The sequence below is a fragment of the Hemiscyllium ocellatum genome, chromosome 5, assembly GCF_020745735.1.
Source record: "Hemiscyllium ocellatum isolate sHemOce1 chromosome 5, sHemOce1.pat.X.cur, whole genome shotgun sequence".
Lineage (NCBI taxonomy): Eukaryota > Metazoa > Chordata > Chondrichthyes > Orectolobiformes > Hemiscylliidae > Hemiscyllium > Hemiscyllium ocellatum.
Window position 1 is genome coordinate 125465361 of NC_083405.1, and position 25927 is coordinate 125491287.

The 25927-nt window shown below is 44.4% G+C and overlaps 1 protein-coding gene across 3 annotated transcripts in view; it reads left to right on the forward strand.

The window, feature by feature from the left end:
- Positions 1–537: 537 nt before the first annotated feature.
- LOC132815852 (Golgi reassembly-stacking protein 1-like) overlaps positions 538–25927 on the forward strand; it is a 36178-nt gene continuing 10788 nt past the window's right edge. Inside the window, exons 1-5 of one of the 3 annotated variants that reach the window (XM_060825163.1) lie at positions 538–651; positions 12036–12116; positions 12909–13112; positions 14726–14812; positions 17210–17340. In XM_060825163.1, the coding sequence (XP_060681146.1) occupies positions 604–651; positions 12036–12116; positions 12909–13112; positions 14726–14812; positions 17210–17340 (551 nt within the window). In that variant the 5' untranslated portion in view covers positions 538–603. The remainder of the gene's footprint in view (positions 652–12035; positions 12117–12908; positions 13113–14725; positions 14813–17209; positions 17341–25927) is intronic. The other 2 variants (XM_060825165.1, XM_060825164.1) reach the window with 2 other exon arrangements.

Consider the following 25927-nt stretch of genomic DNA (forward strand, 5'->3'; position numbering starts at 1 on the left):
TCTTTTTCAATAAATAATTTCAGTTACATCACACTGTAAACTTTTGCTATAAATTCTGCGTCTTACAATCCGATAGTTCACAACCACCTGATGAAGGAGCAGCGCTCCGAAAGCTAGTGCTTCCAATTAAACCTGTTGGACTGTAACCTGGTGTTGTGTGATTTTTAACTTTGTCTCAACTCACTTGCGGGGAGTGAGTTGGGCAGCATTGCTGCAGTCCAAGGGAAGGGGGCGATATTTCCGGAGTCCAGCGCAAGGGAGCGATGTTTCCGGAGACCGGCGGCAGGCGGCGATATTTCCGGAGTCCAGTGGAAGGGGGCGATGTTTCCGGAGACCAGCGGAAGGGGGCGATGTTTCCGGAGTTCGGCGGCAGGCGGCGATGTTTCCGGAGTCCAGCGGAAGGGGGCGATGTTTCCGGAGACCAGCGGCAGGCGGCGATGTTTCCGGAGTCCAGCGGAAGGGGGCGATGTTTCCGGAGTCCGGCGGAAGGGGGCGATGTTTCCGGAGTCCGGCGGAAGGGGGCGATGTTTCCGGAGTCCGGCGGAAGGGGGCAAGGCTCCCCGGAGGCTGGAGGTTCGGAGCGGAGGGGCACCGAGTCCGAGGATGGGAGGCTCCCAGAGCAGCGGCAGCGAGGGCTACCACGTCTATGGGGTGTGTAGAGGCCGGGGCCGGTAGCCCGAGTTCACTCCGGTGTGGCCGGTACATCAGGAACTTCCATTGTGTATGTTACCGGGGAGACCGGGAGGGGCCCTGTCCCTGTCCCATCCCCGGGGGGGGGCCCTGTCCCTGTCCCTGTCCCTGTCCCTGTCCCTGTCCCATCCCCGGGGGGGGGGGGGCCCTGTCCCTGTCCCTGTCCCTGTCCCTGTCCCATCCCCGGGGGGGGGCCCTGTCCCTGTCCCATCCCCGGGAGGGGCCCTGTCCCTGTCCCATCCCCGGGGGGGGGCCCTGTCCCTGTCCCATCCCCGGGGGGGGGCCCTGTCCCTGTCCCTGTCCCATCCCCGGGGGGGGGCCCTGTCCCTGTCCCATCCCCGGGAGGGGCCCTGTCCCTGTCCCTGTCCCATCCCCGGGGGGGGGCCCTGTCCCTGTCCCATCCCCGGGGGGGGGCCCTGTCCCTGTCCCATCCCCGGGGGGGGCCCTGTCCCTGTCCCTGTCCCATCCCCGGGGGGGGGCCCTGTCCCTGTCCCATCCCCGGGGGGGGCCCTGTCCCTGTCCCATCCCCGGGGGGGGGCCCTGTCCCTGTCCCATCCCCGGGGGGGGCCCTGTCCCTGTCCCATCCCCGGGGGGGGGCCCTGTCCCTGTCCCATCCCCGGGGGGGGCCCTGTCCCTGTCCCTGTCCCATCCCCGGGGGGGGGCTCTGTCCCTGTCCCATCCCCGGGGGGGGGGCCCTGTCCCTGTCCCATCCCCGGGGGGGGGGCCCTGTCCCATCCCGGAGGGGGGCCCTGTCCCTGTCCCATCCCCGGGGGGGGGGCTCTGTCCCTGTCCCATCCCCGGGGGGGGGGCTCTGTCCCTGTCCCATCCCCGGGGGGGGGGCTCTGTCCCTGTCCCTGTCCCATCCCCGGAGGGGGGCTCTGTCCCTGTCCCATCCCCGGGGGGGGGGCCCTGTCCCTGTCCCATCCCCGGGGGGGGACTCTGTCCCTGTCCCATCCCCGGTGGGGGCCCTGTCCCTGTCCCATCCCCGGGGGGGGGGCCCTGTCCCAGTCCCATCCCCGGTGGGGGGGGCTCTGTCCCTGTCCCTTTCCATCCCCGGGGGGGCCCTGTCCTATGCCCCTGGGGACCCTGTCCCAGTCCCATCCCATCCCCAGGGGGACCCAGTCCCAGTCCCATCCCATCCCCAGGGGGACCCTGTCCCTTGAGACCCGGAGCCGGTCAGAAGTGACCGAGCTGCCCCCGGGATCTTGTTGCTATCCTCCAGTTAGAAACATAACAACACGCCCTCACCTGTCCTCGTTATTTAATTCCTTTCACATTTATCCCTTTCATGAGATTGCTTCGTGGACTAACTCCTAAAGAAACTTTCCTTTAGTTTGTTTTCCCTCCAAAATTAAAACGAGTCCTGCTCCAAAATGCACACTTAAACTCCTAAAGTGGCACAAACGATTACTTTCTGAGTGCATTCATTTAAGGGCTGATAACTTCACACAGACTGTATGATATTTTGTTTGTTATACACGCGTTCACTTTGAGTTAAAGTTAAGATTTAAATGATTTTTGGTTTGATTGGATCTGGTGGATTTTGCAGTGTTCCATTGTTTTGCCTGGGGGGGGGGGGGGGGGGGGGCGACAGATCCACAGAAACTTCCAATGTTGAGGTCTAGAGGATTGCTGATGTGGCATCTCCTGTTTTAAAAAAATGTTACGTTTTGTCAGGTAACTATTCAGAAGTTTGTCTGTGTCTGTAAAACTTTAGAATCCATAATTCAAGGTGAAACCAGTCAGCATCTGGAAGTGTGTGGGTTAATTGATACAGTCAGCATAGATTTCTTAAAGGAATGTTAGGTCATGTTTGGCAATCCTAAGATTGAGGTTTGTGTGTTTAGATAAAATGCAGTTGAGAGGTTGTGTGGGTTTCAGAAACCAACCAGTAACACAACTAGAGATGTCTCACAACAGGCGTGATAGAAAATTTTGTGTGTGTGTTTTAATAGGAGTAATTGAATTGGAATGAATTTATTGTCACGTGTACGTGAAAAGTTTTGTCTTGTGAGCAATGCAGGCAGATCCCATAATTAAATAGCATTGATAAGTAAATAATAGCTAAATAGCAGGAAAAGCAAAAATACAGGTACAGGCGAATGTTAAGAGTTTGTGAGTCCATTCAGTATTCCAACAACTGTAGGGTAGAAAGCAGCTGGTGCCTATGTTCAGGCTTCTGTACCTTCTCCCCGATGGTACAGGTTGTAGAAAAACATTGCCACGGATCTTTGAGAATGCTGACAGCCTTTCCTTGACACCGGGCCTGGTAGATGGATTCTGTAGATGGGAGGCTGGCCTTTGTGATTGTCCGGGCCGAGTTCACCACTCTCTGTATCTGTCTCCGATCTTGAATGGTACAGCTGCCATGCCAGGGTGTGATACGTCCAGCCAGAATGCTCTTGATGGCACACCTATAAAAGTTGGCAAGGGTATTTGCCAGTTGAAAATGTGTTGCTGGTTAAAGCACAGCAGGTTAGGCAGCATCCAAGGAATAGGAAATTCGACGTTTCGGGCATAAGCCCTTCATCAGGACGATTGAGTTCCAAATGAAGGGCTTATGCCCGAAACGTCGAATTTCCTGTTCCTTGGATGCTGCCTCACCTGCTGTGCTTTAACCAGCAACACATTTCAACTGTGATCTCCAGCATCTGCAGACCTCATTTTTTACCCGAAGAGTATTTGCCATCATGCCAAATTTCCTCCGCTGCCTGAGGAAGAATAGATGTTGTTGGGCCTTTGTAACCAGTCTGTCCCCAAGAAGAGTCCAAGAAAGCATGTTGTTGATGACCACTCCCAGGAGCTTGACACCCTCCACTCGTTCCACCTCTGTGCTGTTAATGTGGAGGGGGCATCTCGCCGAAAGTCAATAATGAGTTGCTTGGTTTTGCTGACATTGAGAGCTAGTTTGTTCTCAGTGCACCATTTTCCAGGTCTTCCACCTCCCATCTGTGGTCTGTTTCGTCGCCATCTGAGATCCGACCGACTATGGTGGTGCCATCAGCGAGCTTGTAAATGGCATTACTCTGGTATTTGGTGACACAGTCATGGGTATACAGTGAGTACAGTAGGGGTCTGAATATGCACCCCTGGGGGGCTCCAGTGTTGAGTGTTAGTGAGGATGAAATATTGTCCCCAATCTTCACTGGTTGTGTTCTGTGGATCAGGAAACTGAGGATCCAGTTGCAGAGAGTGGGGATATCTGCAAATAAAGCATGTAGATAGAAAATTAGTAGGAATCAGTTCTTAAGAAGAGTGACACTGCACTTGGTTGAAAAGTGTGGGCTGGAAAAGTTGTGGAGTAGTCAGTATTAGACTGTGGTGGACAAAAATCACAATGCCAGGTTACAGTCCAACAGGTTTATTTGGAAGCACTAGCTTTCGGAGCGCTGCTTCTTCATCAGGTAGCTGTGGAGCAAAATGTCTTTTGCTATAAATTCTGTGTCTTACGGTCCTGTTCCACATCTCCCTGATGAAGGAGCAGTGCTCTGAAAGCTAGTGCTATACACCTGTTGGGCTAGAACCTGATGTTGCGTGACGTTTCGGGCACAAGCCCTTCACCAGGACGATTGAGTTCCAAATGAAGGGCTTATGCCTGAAATGTCGATTCTCCTGCTCCTCGGATGCTGCCTGACCTGTGCTTTTCCAGCACCCCACTTTTCGACTCTGGTCTCCATCATCTGCGGTCCTCACTTTTTTCTGATATTGAACTTAGAACGCTCCCTCTCTGTCTCCATTTTCTGCTGAGTTTCTCTCTAACACTTTGTTTTTATTTCATATTTCCAGCATCTGCAGCATTTTGATTTTAATTAACCAAATTAATAAATGGGTTTTTGCTTTGAGTGGAAGGAGAGTGTCAGCGAGTTTGAAATAGCCTAAGAAATTAATGTTGAGGATTAAACTTACAATCCAATCATGTCATGCCCAATCACTGTTAATTTAGGATATGCCGTTGGCATGGATGGGCTGTACTGTTTGTTTTTGTGCTGTACAGCTCTCTTGACTATAATCACGTTCAGTACTTGGAAGAGTGTAACTCAATCTTCTTATAGAAGCCTTGGTTGCTGTTGGGGAAATGCTTGCATTTATATCTTGTTTGTTACCATTACTGGCTGTGTTGAAGTTCTTTGCAGTTAATGGCGTACTTTTGGATTATAGCTGTCATGGTAGGAAATGCGGCAACCAATTTGTACTGAACTAACTGTCACAAATAGCTTCTTAGACAGTTCCTTCAGATCAAGGTTGACTTTGCTGCTTCCACTTTAGAGTGGAACAGTCTGCTCATGTCCATAAATCCGTGATAGGATTTGTTTATTTTGGCCGAGATGCACATATTAGTCAGGACTGTGGGAAGACATCTCCTGTTGTTCTTTGAATAAGTGCCACGGAATCTTTTGTATCCACCTGACAGACAGATAGGGACTCAGTTTAATGTCCCTTCTGACCATGCAGCATTCGCTAAGAACCGTTCTGGAGTGTCATCTCAATTTTGGCTTGAAAGCCCGAGAATGCAATTTGAACCTTGGAATCTTGTGACCAAGAGTGCACCTGACAAAATTTACAACATCTCATCACAATCTCTCTGCCAGAGTTTCTGTAGAGTTTCAGGGCAGGGTGGGAGGATATTTCTGTAAACAGGTAACCCTATGCATTACTTGAGGAGCAAGACTGGTGTCCACTTGTGCATGGCTGCTAGAAACTCCAATCACTGTATCCAAAATGGAATAAACATTGTTGGCCTGAGACTGAGGGTTCCAGATTGGTCACCTGTCAATTCTGATTTGTTCTTGAATTCCCTGCTCAGAGGCAGGTCCAACACACATCACCATCTCCACCGTACTTACACCAAGGAGGCACATTATGAATCCAATTCAGCCAGAACTGGAATCGAACCCTGTACTGTAGGCACTAATCTGGCTGTCCAACCACGTGGCTTCCCAAGCTTTTGACCACACATCTGACAGCACACTATTAAGAAAGCCAGCTTCCATCTCTGTAACATCGAATGGCTTTGCCCCCTTTTACAGCTCATTGTCATTCCTTTGCTAGCTCCAGAATAGCTCCTTGAAAGTGGAGTCACAGGAAGGTAGGATCATGAAGAAGGTGTTTGGTATGCTTTCCTTTATTGGTCAGAGTATTGAGTACAGGTTAGGCCATTGTTGGAAGATTGCAAGCAATTCTGGTCTCCTTCCTATTGGAAAGATGTTGTGAAACTTGAAAAGGTTCAGAAAAAATTTACAAGGATGTGCTAGGGTTGGAGGATTTGAGCTATAGGGCGAGGTTGAATAGGCTAGGGCTGTTTACCTGGAGCATCGGAGGCTGAGGGGTGACCTAATTATAAAATCATGAGGGACATGGATAGGATAAATAGAGAAAGTCTTTTTCCCTGGGGTGGGGGAGTCCAGAACTAGAGGGCATAGGTTTAGGATGTCCCCACCCCCACTCACCTATTGTACTCTATGCTACTTTCTCCCCGCCCCCACCCTCCTCTCATTATCTCTCCACCCTGCAGGCACTCTGCCTCTGTTCCTGTTGAAGGGCTTTTGCCCGAAACATCGATTTTCCTGCTCCTCAGAAGCTGCCTGAACTGCTGTGCTTCTCCAGCACCACTCTAATCTAGACTCTGGTTTCCAGCATCTGCAGTCCTTGTTTTTACCTTTAGGGTGAGAGGTGAAAGATATAAAAGAGACCTAAGGGGCAACTTCTTCACAGATGGTGGTGCATGCATGGAATGAGCTTCCAGAGGAAGTGGTGGAGGCTGGTACAATTGCAGCATTTAAAAGTCATCTGGGTTTAGTAAGGATATGGGCTGGGTGCTGGCAGGTGGGACTAGATTGGGTTGGGATATCTAGGTAAAAACGAGGACTGCAGATGCTGGAAACCCAAGACTGGCTTAGAGTGGTGCTGGAAAAACTCAGCAGGTCAGGCAGCATCCAAGTAGCAGGAAAATCAACGTTTCGGGCAAAAGCCCTGGGTTGGGATATCTGGTTGGCATGGATGGGTTGGACCGAAGGGTTTGTTTCCGTGCTGCATCTCTATGACTTGATTGATCTGACATACTCCAGGCTGGTGTCCCACATCATACTCTCTGTAAGCTGAATATTATCCCTACTTGGCTGTCTGTATTCTAGCCTGCTCCTGTTCTTACTAATCTACATTGCTTCCTGTTAAGTAACACTTGATTTTAAAGTTCTTATTCCTCCAAACTCCAGCGATCGAAGATATCTACACTCCTCGAATTCTGACCTTAGCAGCATTCACAATTTTAAGGACTCAAGTGGAGAAGATTTTAAAGTGAATAGTATGGGCAGGTGATTAAATTTATGAAGATGCAATCAATCTAAGAGTTGAGGCGAGAGTAGACAGCAAATTCTTAATACAGTATGGGAAATGATAGGCTGTGATGGAAAGGGTTGGAAATGTAAATCTCTGAGTAAATCAATGGTAAAGCTAGAGATCATAAAAGTAATATAAAAAGTAATATATTAAAGACTTACTATATGAATGCATATAGCATTAAAAGATGAATATGCATAATCTGACAGCTTTAGGGAAAGTGCAGGATATGAAAGTTTGGAACCTGAATAGGGAAGATATATGACATTTAGGAAGGACAGGATGCCAAGGAAAGGTGGAGAGGTGGCTCTGTTCATTACAGATAGCTCTGATACAATGGAGAGGGATGGCTTAAATCCAGTGTAAAGACCGGTCTTTTAATTATGTTTCTGTATTTTAAATTGTGGACTGAAATGAGAAAAGGACAGTTTTGAAAACTAAGAATTGTTGAAGGACTACAGCCCTTTTAAAAGCAAGGAACCTAACACACATTGTTAAGTGCTGTGTAGCCAGCAGTTGGTTACTGCAGTAGTGAGAGAAGATTACAAATGACCTGAAGCTGGGAGTTGTGGCCAAGTGGAGTTTCTGCCAGCAATCAGAAACTGGTTGGTGTTTGGACTAGTGACTAGTTATTGATGGCAAAAAACCTTCTGCCTGACAACAACTATTCTCAGGTAACTGAAAATCTTGGGTTGAGGTTGTGAATATTTTGGCAAAACCGATTGGACCCTGGAGGCAAAAGAGCTGTTTTTACCCTGTAGTAAAAAAAAATCCAGTCTGAAGGTAGCCACTTCTCTCCTCTTCCTTCCCATCCCCCCTCAGCTATTGCTGTAAGCTGTGGTTCTTAACCTGTAAGGCAGAGACTTAAATGTGTGAACTGGCCACCATATACATGCTGCACACAAGTGAAATCATTTGGAGAAGGAAGACTAAGAAACAGTGTTCTGATCAGCAGAAGAATCATCCCAGCTGTCCTGTGAACAGGAACCACTGAAATTTTTTTATTCGTACATGGGATTTGGGATTTTTTCATCCCTAAGATGCCGAGAAAGTGATGGGGAGCTGCTTTCTTGAATACTGCAATCCATTTGGTGAAGGGGTACACATGCGCATTAGTGTGAGAGTTCCAGGACTTCAACTGAAGGAATAACAATATATTTCCATAATTTGGAGATGCTGGTGTTGGACTGGGGTGTACAAAGTTAAAAATCACACAACACCAGGTTATAGTCCAACTGGTTTAATTGGAAGCACTAGCTTTCGAAGCACCACATCGAATCACCTGATGAAGGAATGGAGCTCCAAAAGCTAGTGTGCTTCCAATTAAACCTGTTGGACTATGCCCTGGTAATATATTTCCAAGTCAGGTTGGTGAGTTACTTGGAGGTGCGTGCTCCCATGTGTCTGTTGTCCTTATCCTTGAGGTGGCAGCTGTCGTGGTTTGGAAGGTGCTATTTAAGGAGCCTTGGTGAATCTCTGCATGTTGCTGCAGTCAAGCAGAAATTGCTTTCACATCTGAGGAGTCAAGAATGAAACGAACGTTGTGAATATTAGTGAAAGTCTCCACTTCTTACGTTATGATAGAACGAAGGCAATGATAGTGGAGCTGAAAATAATTAGGCTAAGGTCACTATTCTATGGAACTCTTGCAGAGATGTCCAGAGACTGAGATGAATGACTTCCAACAATCCTAAGTGTAAGGTTCTTTTTCTTGAGATTCTTACACCCTTGATGCAGCTACGACATGTCAACTTCTGGAAACAGCCTTGTTATTAAGCAAGTACAAGCTGTGGAGGAATCCCTAACACCCTTTGCAATGTATGGGCCAGCTGACCTACTTCTCCTCCTATGTCTTTTGGTCTTATGTAGTGGGGCATTTTACTGATGTGTTTCTGACTGATAGTCATCATAATTGGTAGTCAGAGGTGAGTGCTCAGTTAAATAGGGCACAGATGTTTGTTATGCCTTTTTCATGTTGGACTTTCTTTCAGGGCCCTCTTGAATCACAGTTATTGTGTCCAGGGAAGTGCAGGTTCAGGTCCCATCTACTCCAGACATGTGTAATAACATCTCTGAACAGGTTGATTAAGAAAGTAGGTTAATAGAGAAAAAAAGCTAAATAAGAAAAATTGAACTTTCTTCATCAAATTCTCTTCGAGGTAGTATGTAAGATGATGCGTTGCACAGCTGTACTTGGAGTCATAGAGATGTACACCATGGAAACAAACTCTTCAGTCCAGCTTTTCCATGCTGATATCATATCCCAATCCAATCTAGTCCTACCTGCCAGTACTTTGCTCATAACCCTCCAACCCTTCCTATTCATATACCCATCCAGTTTCCTTTTAAATGTTGCAATTGTACCAGCCTCCACCACTCCCTCTGGCATCTCATTCCATACACGTACCACCCTCTGCGTGAAAAAGTTGCCTCTTAGGACTCTTTCATATCTTTCCCCTCTCACCCTAAATCTATGACCTCTAGTTCTGGACTCCCCCACCCCAGGGAAGAGACTTTGTCTATTTATCTTATCCATGCCCCTCATGTTTTTATAAACTTCTATAAGGTCACCCCTCAGCCTCCGACGCTCCAGGGAAAACAGCCCCAGCCTGTTCAGCGTCTCCCAATAGCTCAAATGCTCCAACCATGGCAACATCCTTGTAAATCTTTTCTGAACCCTTTCAAGTTTCACAACCTCTTTCCGATAGGAAGGTGACCAGAATTGCTTGCAAGATTCCAAAAATGGCCTAGCCAATGTCCTATTCAGTCCCAACATGACCACCCAACTCCTGTACTCAGTACTCTGACCAATAAAGGAAAGTATACCAAATGCCATCTTCACTATCCTATCTACCTGCGACTCCACTTTCGCCTGCACTCCAAGGCCGTTTTGTTCAGCAACACTCCCTAGGATCTTACCATTAAGTGTATAAGTGCTGCTAAGATTTGCTTTCCCAAAATATTGCACCTTGCATTTATCTGTATTAAATTCGATCTGCCATTTCTCAACCCATTAGCCCATCTGCTCAATATCCTGTTGTAATCTGAGGTAACCTTCTTTGCTGTCCACTACACCTACAATTTTGGTGTCATTTGCAAACTTACTAACTATGATCTTATGCTCACATCTAAATATTTTTTTTATAAATGACGAAAAGTAGTGGACCCATGTGGCACTCCACTGGTCACAGGCCTCCAGTCTGAAAAACAACCCTCCACCACCACCTTCTGTCTTTTGCTTATGAGCCAATTCTGTATCCAATTGGCTAGTTCTCCTTGTATTGCATGAAATCTAACCTTGTTAACTAGTCTGCCTTGGGGCACCTTGTCGAATGTCTTACTGAAGCCTGTATAGATCTCGTCCACTGCTCTGCCCTCATCAGTCCTCTTTGTTACTTCAAAAAAAACAATGAAGTTTGTAAGACATGATTTCCCATGCACAAAGCCATGTTGACTATCCCTAATCAGTCCTTTCCTTTCCAAAGGTAAGGACATGTACATCTTGTCCCTCAGGATTCCCTCCAACAACTTGCCCACCACTGAGGTCAGGCTCACTGGTCTATAGTTCCTTGGCTTGTCCTTACCACCCTTTTAAACAGTGGCACCACATTAGCCAACCTCCAGTCTTCTGGCACCTCACCTGTGACTATCAATCATACAAATAACTCAGCAAGGGTCCAGCAATCACTTCCCTTGCTTCCCACAGAGTACTAGGGTACACCTGATCAGGTTCTGAGGATTTATCCACCTTTATGCGTTTCAAGACATCCAGCACTTCCTTCTCTGCAATATGGACGTTTTGTAAGATATCACCATCTATTTCCAGGTCCTTTTCAGCAGTAAATACTGACGCAAAATATTCGTTTAGTATCTCCCGCATCTCCTGTGGTTCCACACACAGGCCACCTTGCTGATCTTTGAGGGGCCTTATTCTCTCCCTAGTTACCCTTTTGTCCTTAATATAATTGTAAAAAAATCCTTTGGATTCTTGTTAACTCTATTTGCCAAAGCTATTACTTCTGATATTAACTTAGAGTTATTGCGGAATGGCATTCTAGGGCCCCACAATTTTCTTCTCTTGAAGCTTATGAACGGAGTTCAAACCAGCGCATGAGTTCATGTGGAACATACACATGCACCATGCGCACATTCTCCTCCCCTCCCCCACAACACACACACACACAGATACACAAGCATGCAAGTGAACTGGTAGTTGCATTCAGTTTAAGACGTTGAGAGCATCTCTGGACTGAGGGATCAAGTTTTTGCTTATTGATCTCAAAAAAGCTCAGATAACAGAAGCTCAAATAATTGGAAGTAGAAATTAGCCCTTTAACTTGTGTTTTCTCAGTTCTGTTTCTTTCACTTCCAGGTGCAAACATGGTTTTGGGCATGTTGGGGGAATGTGTATATGGTAATATATAAGATATCACCTTTATGTTGGTAGGTTGCCCATAGTTTGGGTCAAGCAGAGACACTTTTCCTGCTCATTATTGTTTGTGTGCTAGCAATTGTCGAGAACATACTCTTTTCAATGTTATGAACTTGAGTTTTTTTGTTACATTACAAATCATGACGCTGCATAACCAGAGAATCAGGAAAATTAGTCCTTTAATTTGTGTTTTCTCAGTTCTATTTCTTTAATTTCCAGGCGAGCATGTGGTTTTGAGGGAAACGTGAGATTGGCTCACTTGCTGGCAAATTGTTTTAAATCTGTTAGGTTATTTAGTGTGGGTCATTTGCTTCAACCCAGGTTCAAGATCCTGGAGCTCCCTACCCGACTACACTCTGGCAAAACTTTCACTGCACATCTTAGTGGTTCAAGAAAGTAGAAGGCAGCTCATATTGAACAATAAAGCTCCTGCCGTGTCAGTGAATTTTTAAAAGGCACCTAAAATTTATTGGGAAACGATGTTCAAATGGTGTACATTACAGTTGGTTCCAGGATAAAATATTGAATTCTGGTTTTGGTGTGGAATTTTTAATATTTTTATCTTTTCTCATTGCAGATACAAGATAATTCCCCAGCTCAAATTGCAGGTTTGGAGCCATTCTTTGATTTTATTCTGGCCATAGGAAATACCAGACTGGTAAGTCTTGTTTGTGTAAGAGCTATTCACAGACATATTTTATTTCGCCTTTTGAACCCATGCAATTCATGTGTTCACTAAGCATGTTGAATGAACCACACTTTGGGTAATACGAAAGCATTAGCCAATCGTACTCTCCTCTGTGATACTTTTAATGTATTGTCATGTATTGCTACTGCTGGTATCATCGTCAACAGTGACCACAACATTTGGTGCATTGAAATGATGACCTGAGATGTAACCTGGATTTGAGGATTCAAAATCTAGAATTCAGCAATAAGTTTTTCTCACAGTTTGAGTGGACCTAGTTTGAAAATTTTATATGTCCAAATTTAACTATTGACAATTTTATGAAAGACTTCATTTTATGACAAAGCACAGTCTACTGTAAAGTAACTCTGCTATGATATTGCTATATGGTTATGATAAAATCACAGAAGTGTAACAATGCAGGAGGAGGCCATTTGGCTCATTGTGGCTCTTCAACTATGCACCATTTCCTCCTGCCATTTTCCTGCTTTAACCCCCTCATTGTTGAATATTGGTTCTATTCAATAATCAGTCAATACCGCCTTGAGAGCCTCAGTTGAACTTGCGTCCACTAAACTTCCAGGCAGTAGATTCCAGTTCCTAACGACTCACTGTGTGACATGTTTTCTCTCACCTCGCATTCCTCATTAGTTTTTAATTGACAGCTATGTTATCAGCTAAGCTACAGTTCTTGAAGAAAACCAGTGTAACGTTGTAATTAATCAACTGTTAAGTGGTTTAAAAAATGTTTTCACTTTCCAGAACAAGGACAATGACACTTTTAAAGACCTGCTGGTTGTCAATGTGGAGAAACCAGTGAAGCTGGAAGTGTATAATATGAAAGCTGCAAGGATTCGGGAGGTGGAAGTCATCCCCAATAACATGTGGGGTGGTCAGGGTCTGCTGGGAGCGAGTGTTCGCTTCTGCAGTTTTGAAGGTGCCCATGAACATATCTGGCATGTGCTGGTGAGTATATGTGAACAACAAATGATACAAGCTGTTTAAGAGGAACTTAAGGTAGTGCCTCGAGTGTGAAGTCAATGCAATATATTGTTATAAACCATACATATTTTTGGTTTCTTAATAAGGGATAATTTTTGAAGGGTTGAATACTTCATTGCTCTCCTAGCTGTAGTCCCACCTTCCACTTATACTTCAGCTTCCTGAAGCACTGCTCTCCATTGAAAGATCCAAGACCATCTTAGCCTACAACCCCTGTGCTCACTGACAGCAGTTCCCAAGAGTTAGCAACAGCTCTAAATCATATGTTCTATTCTTTCTACAGCCTCATCTTCTCCCTATCTTTGGGATTGTCTTCAGCCCTGTAACCTGGTGAAACACTGTATTCCTCTGTTGTGAACTCTTCTGCATTGCTCCATTTTCCTCACTTCACTGTTGTTGATTGAGCTAAGAGTTATCTAGTCTGATTTCTGGAGTTCTTTCTCGGTGGGGAAGATGGTGACATAGTGGCAATGTCACAGGATTTGTAATCCAAAGACCCAGGTTAATGCTCTGGGCTCACGGTTCAAATTCCAACTCAACATTGGAAATCAAATCTGGAGTATAAAACTAGTCTCCGATATGGTGACCGTGACAGCTAATATCAATTGTAAAATTTGTTTCCTTCTCTAATGTCCTTTATGAAGGGAAATCTGCCGTCCTTTAGGTCTGCCCCACATATGACATCAGAACCACTATAATGTGGTTCGCTCTTAAATGGCCTCTAATGTGGCCTTGAAAGCCACCCAGTTCAATAATTTTTGGGATGGATAACAAATGCTGACGTTGCCAACAATAACCTCATCGTTTACAAGAATATAACCATAATAATCATGCAGCTGGTAGCAAGAACATTGGGCAACCAAAAATGCTTAACAACTTCCTGACAGTATTGGTGATATGGATTACCATAGTTGCTGGTCCTTAAGCCTCAAGAGAGCCTCCAAAATATATGTCGACTTACACACTAAAGATGAAACCCTGTTCTGGGGTGGGGGGTTGCCATTTTTACATGTCGTCGTCATCATCATCCAACATACAGAATATTAAACTCCTGTTCATCTTTGCAACTGACAAGTCACCTCGTAGTAAAACATGTCTTTGTGCAGGGAAAAGTGAGGTTTGACTACAATGCATGACCTGGCTGAAAAGTGCTGTTCATTTGCATGTCACATGTGTGCAAAAAAAAAGCTAAAATAGTTTTTGGGTCCACAAAGTTGGGTCATTTTATATACCAGGTTGACCAAAATGCTGTGATTTACAGGAGTACTGCAGTAGATCAGTGTGTCCCATCGTGACAGTATTGGGATTTGAATCTTTGAGTATATTGTCACCAATATATCTTATTAGAAAGAAAATGCAACTGAGAATTATTGTTGCTGCCTGTGAATTATGAGGTTGAGTTTGCAGTTTAGTGTTGCTGTATTTTACTGAGTTTGAGTTGATTTCTGTTTTCTATGAAAATAAAATTAATTTGTCTTATTGGACTTGTGCTGCTTTGGCTAAACAATGTCACGCTTATCGATAAAGGCAGCATCACAATGCTTTCCACCCTCACACACTCTTTTCTCATTCAACAGGATGTTGAACCAAATTCTCCAGCAGCAATGGCAGGTCTCAAGCCACAAACTGATTACATTATAGGCGCTGATCAAGTGCTGCAAGAGGTAATGAACCTTGAGGATACATTTATGCCATAGTCTGAGACTGTTACCTATGGGTTTAGATTCCAGCCAGGCTGTAATGTACTTGCACTCTTGGCTCCTGCCTGACCAGAATTCCTAAGCCATCCTGCTAGAGAGTGAGAAATTTGCTCAAAGGTTCCACCAGTGGAGACAGTGGATATTTCTGGGAGTCAAATCAGGGGGAAACCAGAGAAGCCATGTTTTGCGTAATGAGACACCATAAGATATAATGCGAGCAATCATGAGGTAATCTATTGTGTTGGTTGGGGCATGAATAGTTGAAAGGAAACGGATCTTTGGCATCCACCTGAGAGAGCAGGCAGCCTCCTTTTCATGTCATCTGCAAGACAGCACCTCTGACTGTGCAGCATTCCCTCATTACTGTAGTGAGCTATCAGCATCGATTATGTGCTCATGTTTCTGGAGTGGAATATTAAGTGAGCGTGGTAGCACCAAACGCCACTTGACATTTCAATTAAATATGGCTGTGTGTGGGTTGAGGATTTCTTACTGATTTCTTGAGCGAGTAGTAAGTTGTTCTGAATTCATATGTAATTTATTTATGAGCCTTTTTCCACCAGGGACATTCACTGCACTTCAACACTGGATTAATTTTAAGGTCCCAAAGACTGCCAGAATTTTATTAGTAGGCAGCTTTAGTTGGGGTGAGACCTCAGTGCTAGATTTCTGATTGAACACAAAGGTTGCTGGTCAGCACTTTAATGTACTCAATTGGTGATTGATTTGGTGAGCTTCTTCAGTGGTTGGGATGGGGAGTTGATCGTCCCTGAGGTTTCCTATCCCCACACTTGGTGCACAGAGCACTAATCTCAGCCACTATTTATAAAACTGTATGCCTTTTGAATCACTTTCTCAACCTGTTCTGCTGTGTTCAAAGATTTTGCACATATCCTCCCAGGTTTGTCTACTCCTACAGCACCTGTAGAAATGTGGCCTTTATTTCATCATGTCTTGTTCTGCTGACAAAAAAATGTCACTTGATATTTCTCTGCCTTAAATGTCTTCTGTCCAGTGTCTGCCCATTCACCCAGTCTGTCTATATCATTGTGAAGTCTCCCACTACCTTCCTCACAGTTCACCGTACATCCAACTGTATTCTCATCTGCAAATGTTGAAACTTTCAGGGTGTTTTTTCCAGGGTTGGGGCAGTGGTGATGTAGATCATGCATCACCTTGGTTAGTTAAATCAAGTTTAATTTGAAATTGTCTTTGACATTGATGAGTAACACTTCACATATTTGCATCGCATTTCTTTGTTCCCAGTTGTAATGCTGATGTTAAACGGTTCTCACAATGCAAAATGCATTATGTTTGTATTTGTTTGCATAATACCACCAACAGAAATGTCAAAGCTAATATTGGGCCCTTGAATTATGTGTCAGCTCAGAGACTGTTTTTTGCAGCCAATCTAGCCAGATTTTGAGACACAGGGAGTCTCGTTTCTGTAGATCATCTTTCATTTAGTTGACTTACTTAAAAGGCTCCTAGCTGTTAGCAGCAGAGAATTCATTGTTTAGCTGCTTACAGGTTTAACTGCTTAGCATCTTGATGCCTTGACTAAATTATTTTGGAATTGAATAAGGAATAACTTATTCAAGGGAGCAACAGCTCTTCTTTTTCATTAGCCACTAACTTCTGCAGGAATCCCAATGGTTGTAGAATTGCAGAGCCACACATACTTTGATGTTTATTATTAATTCACAACATTGACTAAGCCAGAATTTATTATCCATCCCTAAATGCCCTGGAGAAAGTGTTGGTGAGCTCCCTTCTTGAACTGTTATCTTCTGTGTGGGGAAATGTACACCTGCAATGCAATCAGGAAGGGAGTTCCAGGATTTTGATCAAGCAGAAATGAAGGAACATTTATATAGTGCCATGTCAGGATTGTGTATGGCTTGGATACCTGTTTTGATATCTGCTTCAGGAGTCCTTTAGGTTAATGCATGTGCCTAATGAGTTATTTATTGCGTCAAAATTATGGAGCTCCCTCCTGGCAGCACTGTGGAAATAATTTCACCATGTAGAATGCAACGGTTCAGATACAGCTCACCACCTCTTCCTTGACGGCTGCTAAAGGATGAACAGTACATGCCGACCTTGCCTCATGGCACCTACGTTCTGTGAATGAATAATTATTCTTAACTCAACAGTTGTACTGCAGACACCACTTCTTCCCAAAACATGTCTCAAAAGAATTTATCAGTTTTTTTTGCGAATTGATCTATGTGGGGAAACGTTTGTTTTTTGGTTAAAATGCACCCACACTCAGCTTTTCATTGAGATTTTTGCGTCAAAACATTGGAAGAAATGGGAAAGGTTTTGCTTTAAAAAAGAAATGCATCTTTCATTAACCAGACTGAAGATTTTTTCAACCTGATTGAAAGCTATGAAGGAAAGCAACTGAAACTGATGGTTTATAACAGTGAGACGGATGCCATTCGAGAAGTTGTTGTTACGCCCAATGGAGCCTGGGGAGGAGAAGGAAGGTATGTGCTGGTTGACTTATTAATAAGCTATTGTGTTATGTGAAGCAGCTGTGAGAATCGATTCATTCTGACATGCTATGACACATGTCCAGGGCAGATTGGACTGAAATCCAGATCTTTTATCCCAGAAGTTGTGACACTATCAGTGTGCCACAAGACACTTAAAGGTGATTTTAAATGCAAGACCTTCTGATGTGTAGTCAGACAGACTGTCATTGTAAATAAAGCCCATGCCAAATGTTCCCAATGCTCTTTGATTCCTTTGTCAATGAAAAGTCTGTCTAACTTTGCCTTAATGATTCAGTCTCCAATTCTACTGGCAGTAAAGAATTCCAAAGAATTATGACCTTCAGAGACAAAATTCCTCAATATACCTTTCTTAAACGAGAGACTTTTTTTAAAACTGTGTCCCTTTGTTCTACATGTATGGAATGCATGTAAAATCCTGATGGGACTGGACAAGCAAGATGTGGAAAGATGGTTCCCAGTGTTGGGAACGTCCAGAACTAGGAGTCACAGCCTAAGCCAATCAGAACTGAGATGAAGAAGAACTTTGCTACAAGAGTTGTGAAACTGTGGAATTCTCTCAAACAGGAAGCTGCTGGGGCCAGTTCATTAGATATATTCAAGGAGAGTTTGGCTGTAGACCTTGAGGCTAAAGCAGGAGTGGGATACTGAGATTGTATGATCTGCCATTTTCTATGTTTCTATTCTCCCCGCGACAGAAAATATTTAGGCATCTACCCCTGCAGCATATCGTATCTTTCATTAACATCAGCTGCTGAACCTTCCTTGGTAAGATAAACTGTCATTCCAGAAACCAGTCTTGAGTGTGGTCTCACTTAATGCCCTGTACAATTGTAGCAGTACTTTCTGACTTGCATAAAGTCTAACTTTCCATTTATCTTTGCAACTACTTTTTGTATCTGTAAACTTTTTTTGTAATTCGTGTATAAGGGTACCCAGGTTCCTCTGACCTACAGCATTCTGCAGTCTGTCTTCATTTAAATGATGTTGTGCTTTTGTATTCTTCCTGCTAAAGCTAGGAATCTCACGTTTTTCCACAATATTCTCCATCTGCCAATTTTTTTGTTCACACACTTTATATATGGCTCTGCAAACTCTTTGCATCCTCCTCACAACTTGCTTTCTGACCTGTTTTTGTATCAGCAGCAAACTTGGCTGCAGTACACTGGATCACTTTGTCCAAATCATTAATATAGCACTAATGCTGGGGCACATGACTGTTTACAGTTAGCCAATTTGAAACTTATCATCTTATCCTAACTCTGTGTTCGTGAGCCAATCCTAATCTATTACCTCATATGCCATGAGTTCTTTATCTTTTATGTGACGTTTTATTAAATGCCTTTTTTTCCCCAAATACACAATATCTACTGGTCCTGTTCATCCATCCTATGTTTCATATCCTCAAAGAATGCTAATAAATTTCAATTAAACATAATTGACCTATCACAAAACCATATTGACTCTGCCTGATTGTAATTTGCTAAAGGATTAAAAACAAGGACTGCAGATACTGGAAAGCAGTCTAGATTAGAGCGGTGCTGGAAAAGCACAGCAGGCCAGGCAGCATCTGAGGAGCAGGAAAGTCGACATTTCGGGCAAAAGCCCTTCATCAGGAATAATCTCTATTCCGGAGGAAGGGCTTTCGTCCGAAATGTTGATTTTCCTGCTTGGATGTTGTCTGACTTGCTGTGCTTTTCCAACACCACTCTAATCTAGACTGTAATTCGCTAAAACCCACTTACGAATGAATTGTGTCACGTACCTAAAGGTGTACGTTAAACTGACTGACTGTCCTGTAGTTTCATGCTCTTTTCCTTCTTTGTTGAATAGTGGTGTTACATTTGTGATTTTTCAATCTGCTGGGACCTTTTCCGATTCTAGGAAAATTTGTCCATTTCTGTAAGACTCTCGGGTCTGAAGGATTCATCAGCCTTTGGTCACGTTAGTTTTCCTAGTAGGTTTTCTCTGGTGATTGTGATGATAACTTATTGTTGTTTTTATTTTGTACTGAATAAGCCAGTAATCTATGACTGATAATTTATATGGCATACTTAGTTCCATGTGTTGGTATTAACATTCAATTCTGCCCACCACGAGAGATCTGTTGTAAGATAGCACATAGATCACTGAAATACAGTTCAAAAGACTACAGACAGGGACTGAAAATATACCTGTAGGAGCATACAAAAGAAACAAAGAGTTAGAAGCTATGGCAGAGGTGCTGATTTTTAGTTATACTGCAGGGAAGACCACTGAACTGTGCAGGTTCTCTGTAGGAAAACTGTGAGAAGTTGTCAAGAGCAATCTAATATCTCTCTATTGTTGGAACTCAAAGTTGTTCTTGTTGCTAATAGACATCAGGGTTGGGGTCAGGGCTTTGAAGATTGTCCTGGCTTACAGGTGATCAGGTGCCACTAATAGGACAATGCAGCACATTATCCTCTGCCATTTCTATCACCTTCAATCAGACCCACCACCAGAGATATATTTCCCTTCCTACCCCTATCTGCATTCTGCAGGGACTATTCCCTCCGTGACTCCCTCGTTAGGTCTACACCCACCCTGCACTCTCAGAACTTTCCCTTGCCACCGCATGAGATGTAAAACCCACGCCCTCACCTCCGTCCAAAACCCCAAAGGATTCTTTCACATCCGGCAGAGATTTTCCTGCATATCAAAACACCTCATCTACTGTGTCCATTGCTGTTGATGTGGTCTCCTCAACTTTGGGGACTCCAGATGCCAACTTGCACAACATCTCTGAGACACACTCACTAAATGACCCCACTGCCCTGTGGCTGAACACTTCAACTCACCCTCCCACTCCACCAAGGACATGCAAGTCCGGGGCTGCCTCCAACACCAAATCCAAGCCACCCGATAACTGGAGTAAGAAAGCTTCATCTTCTGCCATAGGACCCTTCAACCACATGGCATCAACGTCGACTTCACCAGTTTCCTTATCTCTACCCCCACTCCCCCCCCCCCCCCCCCCCCCCCCCCCGCCCCCCCCCCCCCCCCCAAGTCCCCGATCCAATCTGGCATCATCCTCTTGAACTGTCCCACCTGTCCATCTTTCTTCCCATCTATCCCCTCCCCTCTGACCTATCACCATCACATGTCCCACCTGCATCTACCTATTGCCTTCCCAGCTACCTTACCCCAACCCTGACCTTCTTGTTTATCTCTCACCACCCCCTCCCCCACCCCCATTCCTGATGAAGGGTTTATGCCCGAAACGTCGACTCTCCTGCTCCTCGGATACTGCCTGACTTGCTGTGCTTTTCCAGCACCATACTTTTTAACTCTGATCTGCAGTCCTCACTTTCTCCAATGCAGCTTAGAGTTAAACACCCTGTAAGAATGTTTGCTGAATTTAACTGAAACAAGTTTACAACTAAGGAAGATCCAGCTTTGTGAAGCTAATTGTCATTAAAAATCTGGAGTTGTGCCTTTGAATAAATATTGGAGTGCAGTTTGAGATTCCAGGTGGGCATAGATCTACAACAGGAGGGCGTTGGAATAGAACAGAATAGTTGTTGAAGCAGACTGTGGTGTAATGGTTCCTGAAAGGGAGTTTCAATCTGGATCACAAGTGAAGAACATTAATCCCTTGTAAAGTTTAATGAGATTTGATGATCCCTTGTGCCCGTAACATTGGGGGACTTGCTGAGAAATTTTGGGGCCTGTCTTGATCAGGAGAATAGATGTTTCAGGCATGAGCCCTTCTTCAGGAATTCCTGAAGAAGGGCTCATGCCCAAAACGTCGATTCTCCTGCTCCTTGGATGTGGCCTGACCTGCTGCACCTTTCCAGCAACACATTTTCAGCTCTGATCTCCAGCATCTGCAGTCCTCACTTTCTCCTGTCTTGATCACACTTGTTATTTTTGTGTGTTCTATGGAGTGTTCTATCACAGTATGTTACCCATGTTTGAAATAAGTGGTACGTTAACCAACTTTTTTTTATTCATGAAATGGGTCACAATTTGTTCCCAGGCCTAATAGCCCTTGAGTGGCTTGCCAGGGCAGTTAAGAGTCAACCACATTGTTGGTCTGCAGTTGCATGTAGGCCAGACCAGATAAGGATGGCAGTTTTCCTTCCCTAAGGCATATTAGTAAAGGTGCTCAGTTTTTATGACGATTGATGGTAGTTTCATAATCATGACAGACATTTAATTCAGATTTATGTTATTGAATTTAAATTCCACTATCTGCCATGGTGGGATTTAAACCCGGTTCTCTGGGATATAACTTTGGCGATATATGAGCAGGCAATGGCCCAATGGTATTAAATGCTAGAATGTTAATCCAGAGACCCGGGAGGCACGGTCTCTCAGTGTGTAGCAGTGCTGCCTCACAGCGCCAGCGACCCGGGTACAATTCCAGCCTCGGGTGACTGTACGTTGTCCTTGTGTCTGTGTGGTTTCTTCTGAATGCTCTGGATCCTCTCACAATCCAAAGATGTGCAGGTTAGGTAAATTGGCCATGCTAAATTGCCTGAAGTGTTCAGGGGTGTGTAGGTTAGGTGCATTGGTCAGGGGTAAATATAGGATAATAGGGTAAGAGTATGGGCGGGTTACTCTTTAGAGGGTCGGTGTGGATATGTTGGCCAAAGGGCCTGTTTCCATACTGTAGTAATTCTATGATTCTGTAATGACATGATTCAAAGTAATACATAGAACACAGAACAGTACAGCACAGCATAGTAAAGACTCTACGGCCCTTGATGTTGTGCCGACTTCATTTCTTACTCTAAAATCAAACTAACCTATAAACCCTACATTTTACTATCATCCATGTGCCTATCCAAGAGTCACTTAAATGTCCCTAATGTATCTGACATTCCACACACCCACCACTCTCTGTGTAAAGAACCCTAACTCTGACATCTCCCCTAAACCTTCCCTTAATCACCTTAAAATTATGTTGGCTCATGATAGCTATTTCCACCCTAGGAAAAAGTCTCTAGCTTACCAACTCTATGCCTCTCATCATCTTGCACACCTTTATCAAGTCACCTCTCATCCTTCTTCACTCTGATGAGAAACGCCCTAGCTCCCTCAACTTTTCATAAGATATGCCGTCCATTCCAGGTGGCATCCTGGTAAATCTCCTCTGCACCCTCTCTAATAACTTCCAACTCATTCCAATAATGAGGCGTCCATAATGGAACACAATATTCCAAGGGTGGTCTAATCAGGGCTTTATAAAGCTGCAGCATAACTTTGCAGCACTTAAACTGAATTCTCCTGCTAATGAAAGCCAACGCACCATACCTTCTTAACAATCCTATTAACTTGAGTGGCAACTTTGAGGGATCTATGGATGTGGACCCCAAGGTCCCTCTGTTCCTCCACAGTGCCAAGAATCCTGCTTTTAACCCTGTATTTTGCATTCAAATTTGACCTTCCAAAGTGAATCACTTCACTTTTCCAGGTGGAACTCCACCTGCCACTTATCAGCCCAGTTCTGCATCCTGTCAATATCCTGTTGCATCCTACAACAGCCCTCCACACTATCCACAATACCACCAACCATTGTGTCAATGACAAACCTATTAACCCACCCTTCCACCACTTCATCCATGTCATTTATAAAAATCACAAAGAGGTCCCAGAACAGATCCCTGTGGAACACCACTGGTCAGCAAACTCCAGGCTGAATACATTCAATCAACTACGACCCTCTGTCTTCTTTGGGCCAGCCAATTCTGTATTCAGACAGTCAAATTTCCCTGTATCCCATGTCTCCTTACTTTCTGAGTGAGCCTACCATAGGGAACCTTGTCAAACACCTTGCTAAAATCTATGTACACCACATCCACTGCTCTGCCTTCATCAACGTGTTTTGTCACATCCTCAAATAATCCAATAAGGCTTGTGAGGCATGACCTTACCCTCTCAAAGCCATGCTGACTATCTCTAATCACGCTGTGTATTTCCAAACAATCATAAATCCTGTTTCTCAGAATCATCTTTAATAATTTGCCCACCACCGACGTAAGACTGACTCATCTATAATTTATTCTTATTCCCTTTCTTGTACTAGGGAATAACATTTGCCACCCTCCTATCAACTGGTACTACACCAGTGGACAGTGAGGACACAAAGATCATCGCCAAAGGCACAGCAAACTCTTCCCTCACTTACCATAGAAACCTTGAGTATATCCCGTCTGGTTGAGGGGACTTATCTGTCCTCATATTTTTCAAAGTTTCCAGCGCAACCTCCTCCTCAACGTCAAGCGTATCAGCCTGTTTCAAGCTATCTTCACAAAAGACAAATCCATCTCACTAACGAATACTGAAAGCAAAGTATTTGTTAAGGACCTCCCCTATCTCCTCTGACTCCAGGCATAAGTTCCCTCCGCTATCTCTGAACAGCTCTATTGTCATCCTGGCCATCCTCTTATTCCTCTCGTAAGTGTAGAACGCCTTGAGGTTTTCCTTCATACTACCCACCAAGATTTCTTCATTAGATTAGATTAGATTACTTACAGTGTGGAAACAGGCCCTTCGGCCCAACAAGTCCACACCGACCCGCCGAAGTGAAACCCACCCATACCCCTACCCCTACATTTGCCCCTTAACTAACACTACAGACAATTTAGCATGGCCAATTCACCTGACCTGCACATCTTTGGACTGTGGGAGGAAACTGGAGCACCCGGAGGAAACCCACGCAGACACGGGGAGAATGTGCAAACTCCACACAGTCAGTCGCCTGAGGAGGGAATTGAACCTGGGTCTCTGGCGCTGTGAGGCAGCAGTGCTAACCACTGTGCTGCCCTAACTCTCCCTTTCTAACATGTCCCCTTCTAACTCTCCGAAGCCCATTCTTCAGTTCCTACCTGGCTACCTTGTAACCTTTTGGAGCCCTGTCTGATCCTTGCTTCCTTCACCTTAAGGAGAAAGTGAGGACTGCAGGTGCTGGAGATCAGAGCTGAAAAATGTATTGCTGGAAAAGCGCAGCAGGCCAGGCAGCATCAAAGGAGCAGAAGAATCGACGTTTCGGGCATAAGCCCTTCTTCAGGAATGAGGAGGGTTGCCAAGCAGGCTAAGATAAAAGGTAGGGAGGAGGGAGTTGGGGGAGGGAAAATTGGGAATGCGATAGGTGGAAGGAGGTTAAGGTGAGGGTAATAGGCTGGAGAGGGGTTGGGGGAGAAGAGGTCGGGAAGAAGATTGCAGGTCAAGAAGGCGGTTCAGACCAAATGTTTTTAAAATGCTGACCCTGCATGGACTCCGGACTACGTTCAGACCAACTCTTTTTAAAATCTGACCCCGCATGGACTCCGGACTACGTTCAGACTAACTCTTTTTAAAACCACCGTCTTCTTGACCTGCAATCTTTTTCCCGACATCTCCTCAGCCAACCCCCCTCCGGCCTATCACCCTCACCTTAACGTCTTTCCACGTATTACATTCCCAATGCCCCTCCCCCAAGTCCCTTCTCCCTACCTTTTATCTTCACCTGTTGGCACACCCTCCTCATTCCTGAAGAAGGGCTTATGCCCGAAATGTAGATTAGGGATGGGTAATTAGGGATGGGCAATAAATGCTGACCTAACTAGCAACGTCCTCATTCTGTCAATAAATAAAAAAAATCACAACAACATTATCACCTCATCTTTGTCTTCACGCCCTTTAAATCGTCTTTATTTAGGATGTCAGTTTCATATGGAAATTTCTCAATTTCAAGCTGATTAAAATTCGATCATATTATGATCACTGTTATGTCGAGGATCCTGTGCTATGAGATCATTTATTAATTCTATCTTATTACACATTACCAGGTCTAAAATAGTCTGTTCTTTGATTTCAGGACATATTGTTTGAAGAAGCTGTCCCAAATGCATAATGAAGTTAGCCTTGATAATACCTTTACCAAATTAGTTGTTCAGTCTGTGGCGATCAAAATGTCTTTATTATTGTGAAGCTACTTTCATAAGGCCCCATTATTATGAGTTTTAGTCTGTCCTGCAGTTTAGCTCCTGTCAACTTATAAATCAGTTCCACTAGTGACTGCTTTAGAACATAGAACATGGAAAACTACAGCGCAGTACAGGCCCTTCGGCCCTCGATGTTGCGCCGATGCAAGCCCACCTAACCTACACTAGCCCACTATCCTCCATATGCCTATCCAATGCCTGTTTAAATGCCCATAAAGAGGGAGAGTCCACCACTGTTACTGGCAGGGCATTCCATGAACTCACGACTTGCTATTTCATATTTCTACCCCAACTGATTGTTTCAGTGAGTCAAAAAAGAACAAGATTTTTTTTGCTACTGTAGAGTTTATCCTAGATTAAGTTACCCCATCATCTATTCCTTTCTTCCTATTCTACTAAAATGTCAAATACTCTTACTTCAATATATTTCAATCTAAGTAGTGATGACTTTGTAATCACATTTCTGTAATCGCTATCACGTTGTACTCATTTATTTCCATTTGGTTATCAATTCATCTATCTTGTTACGAATATTGAATGTATTAACCATTTAATTACATTGATTTCCAGTTTGTCCTTACCCAGACCTAATTTTGCTGGTGCATTCT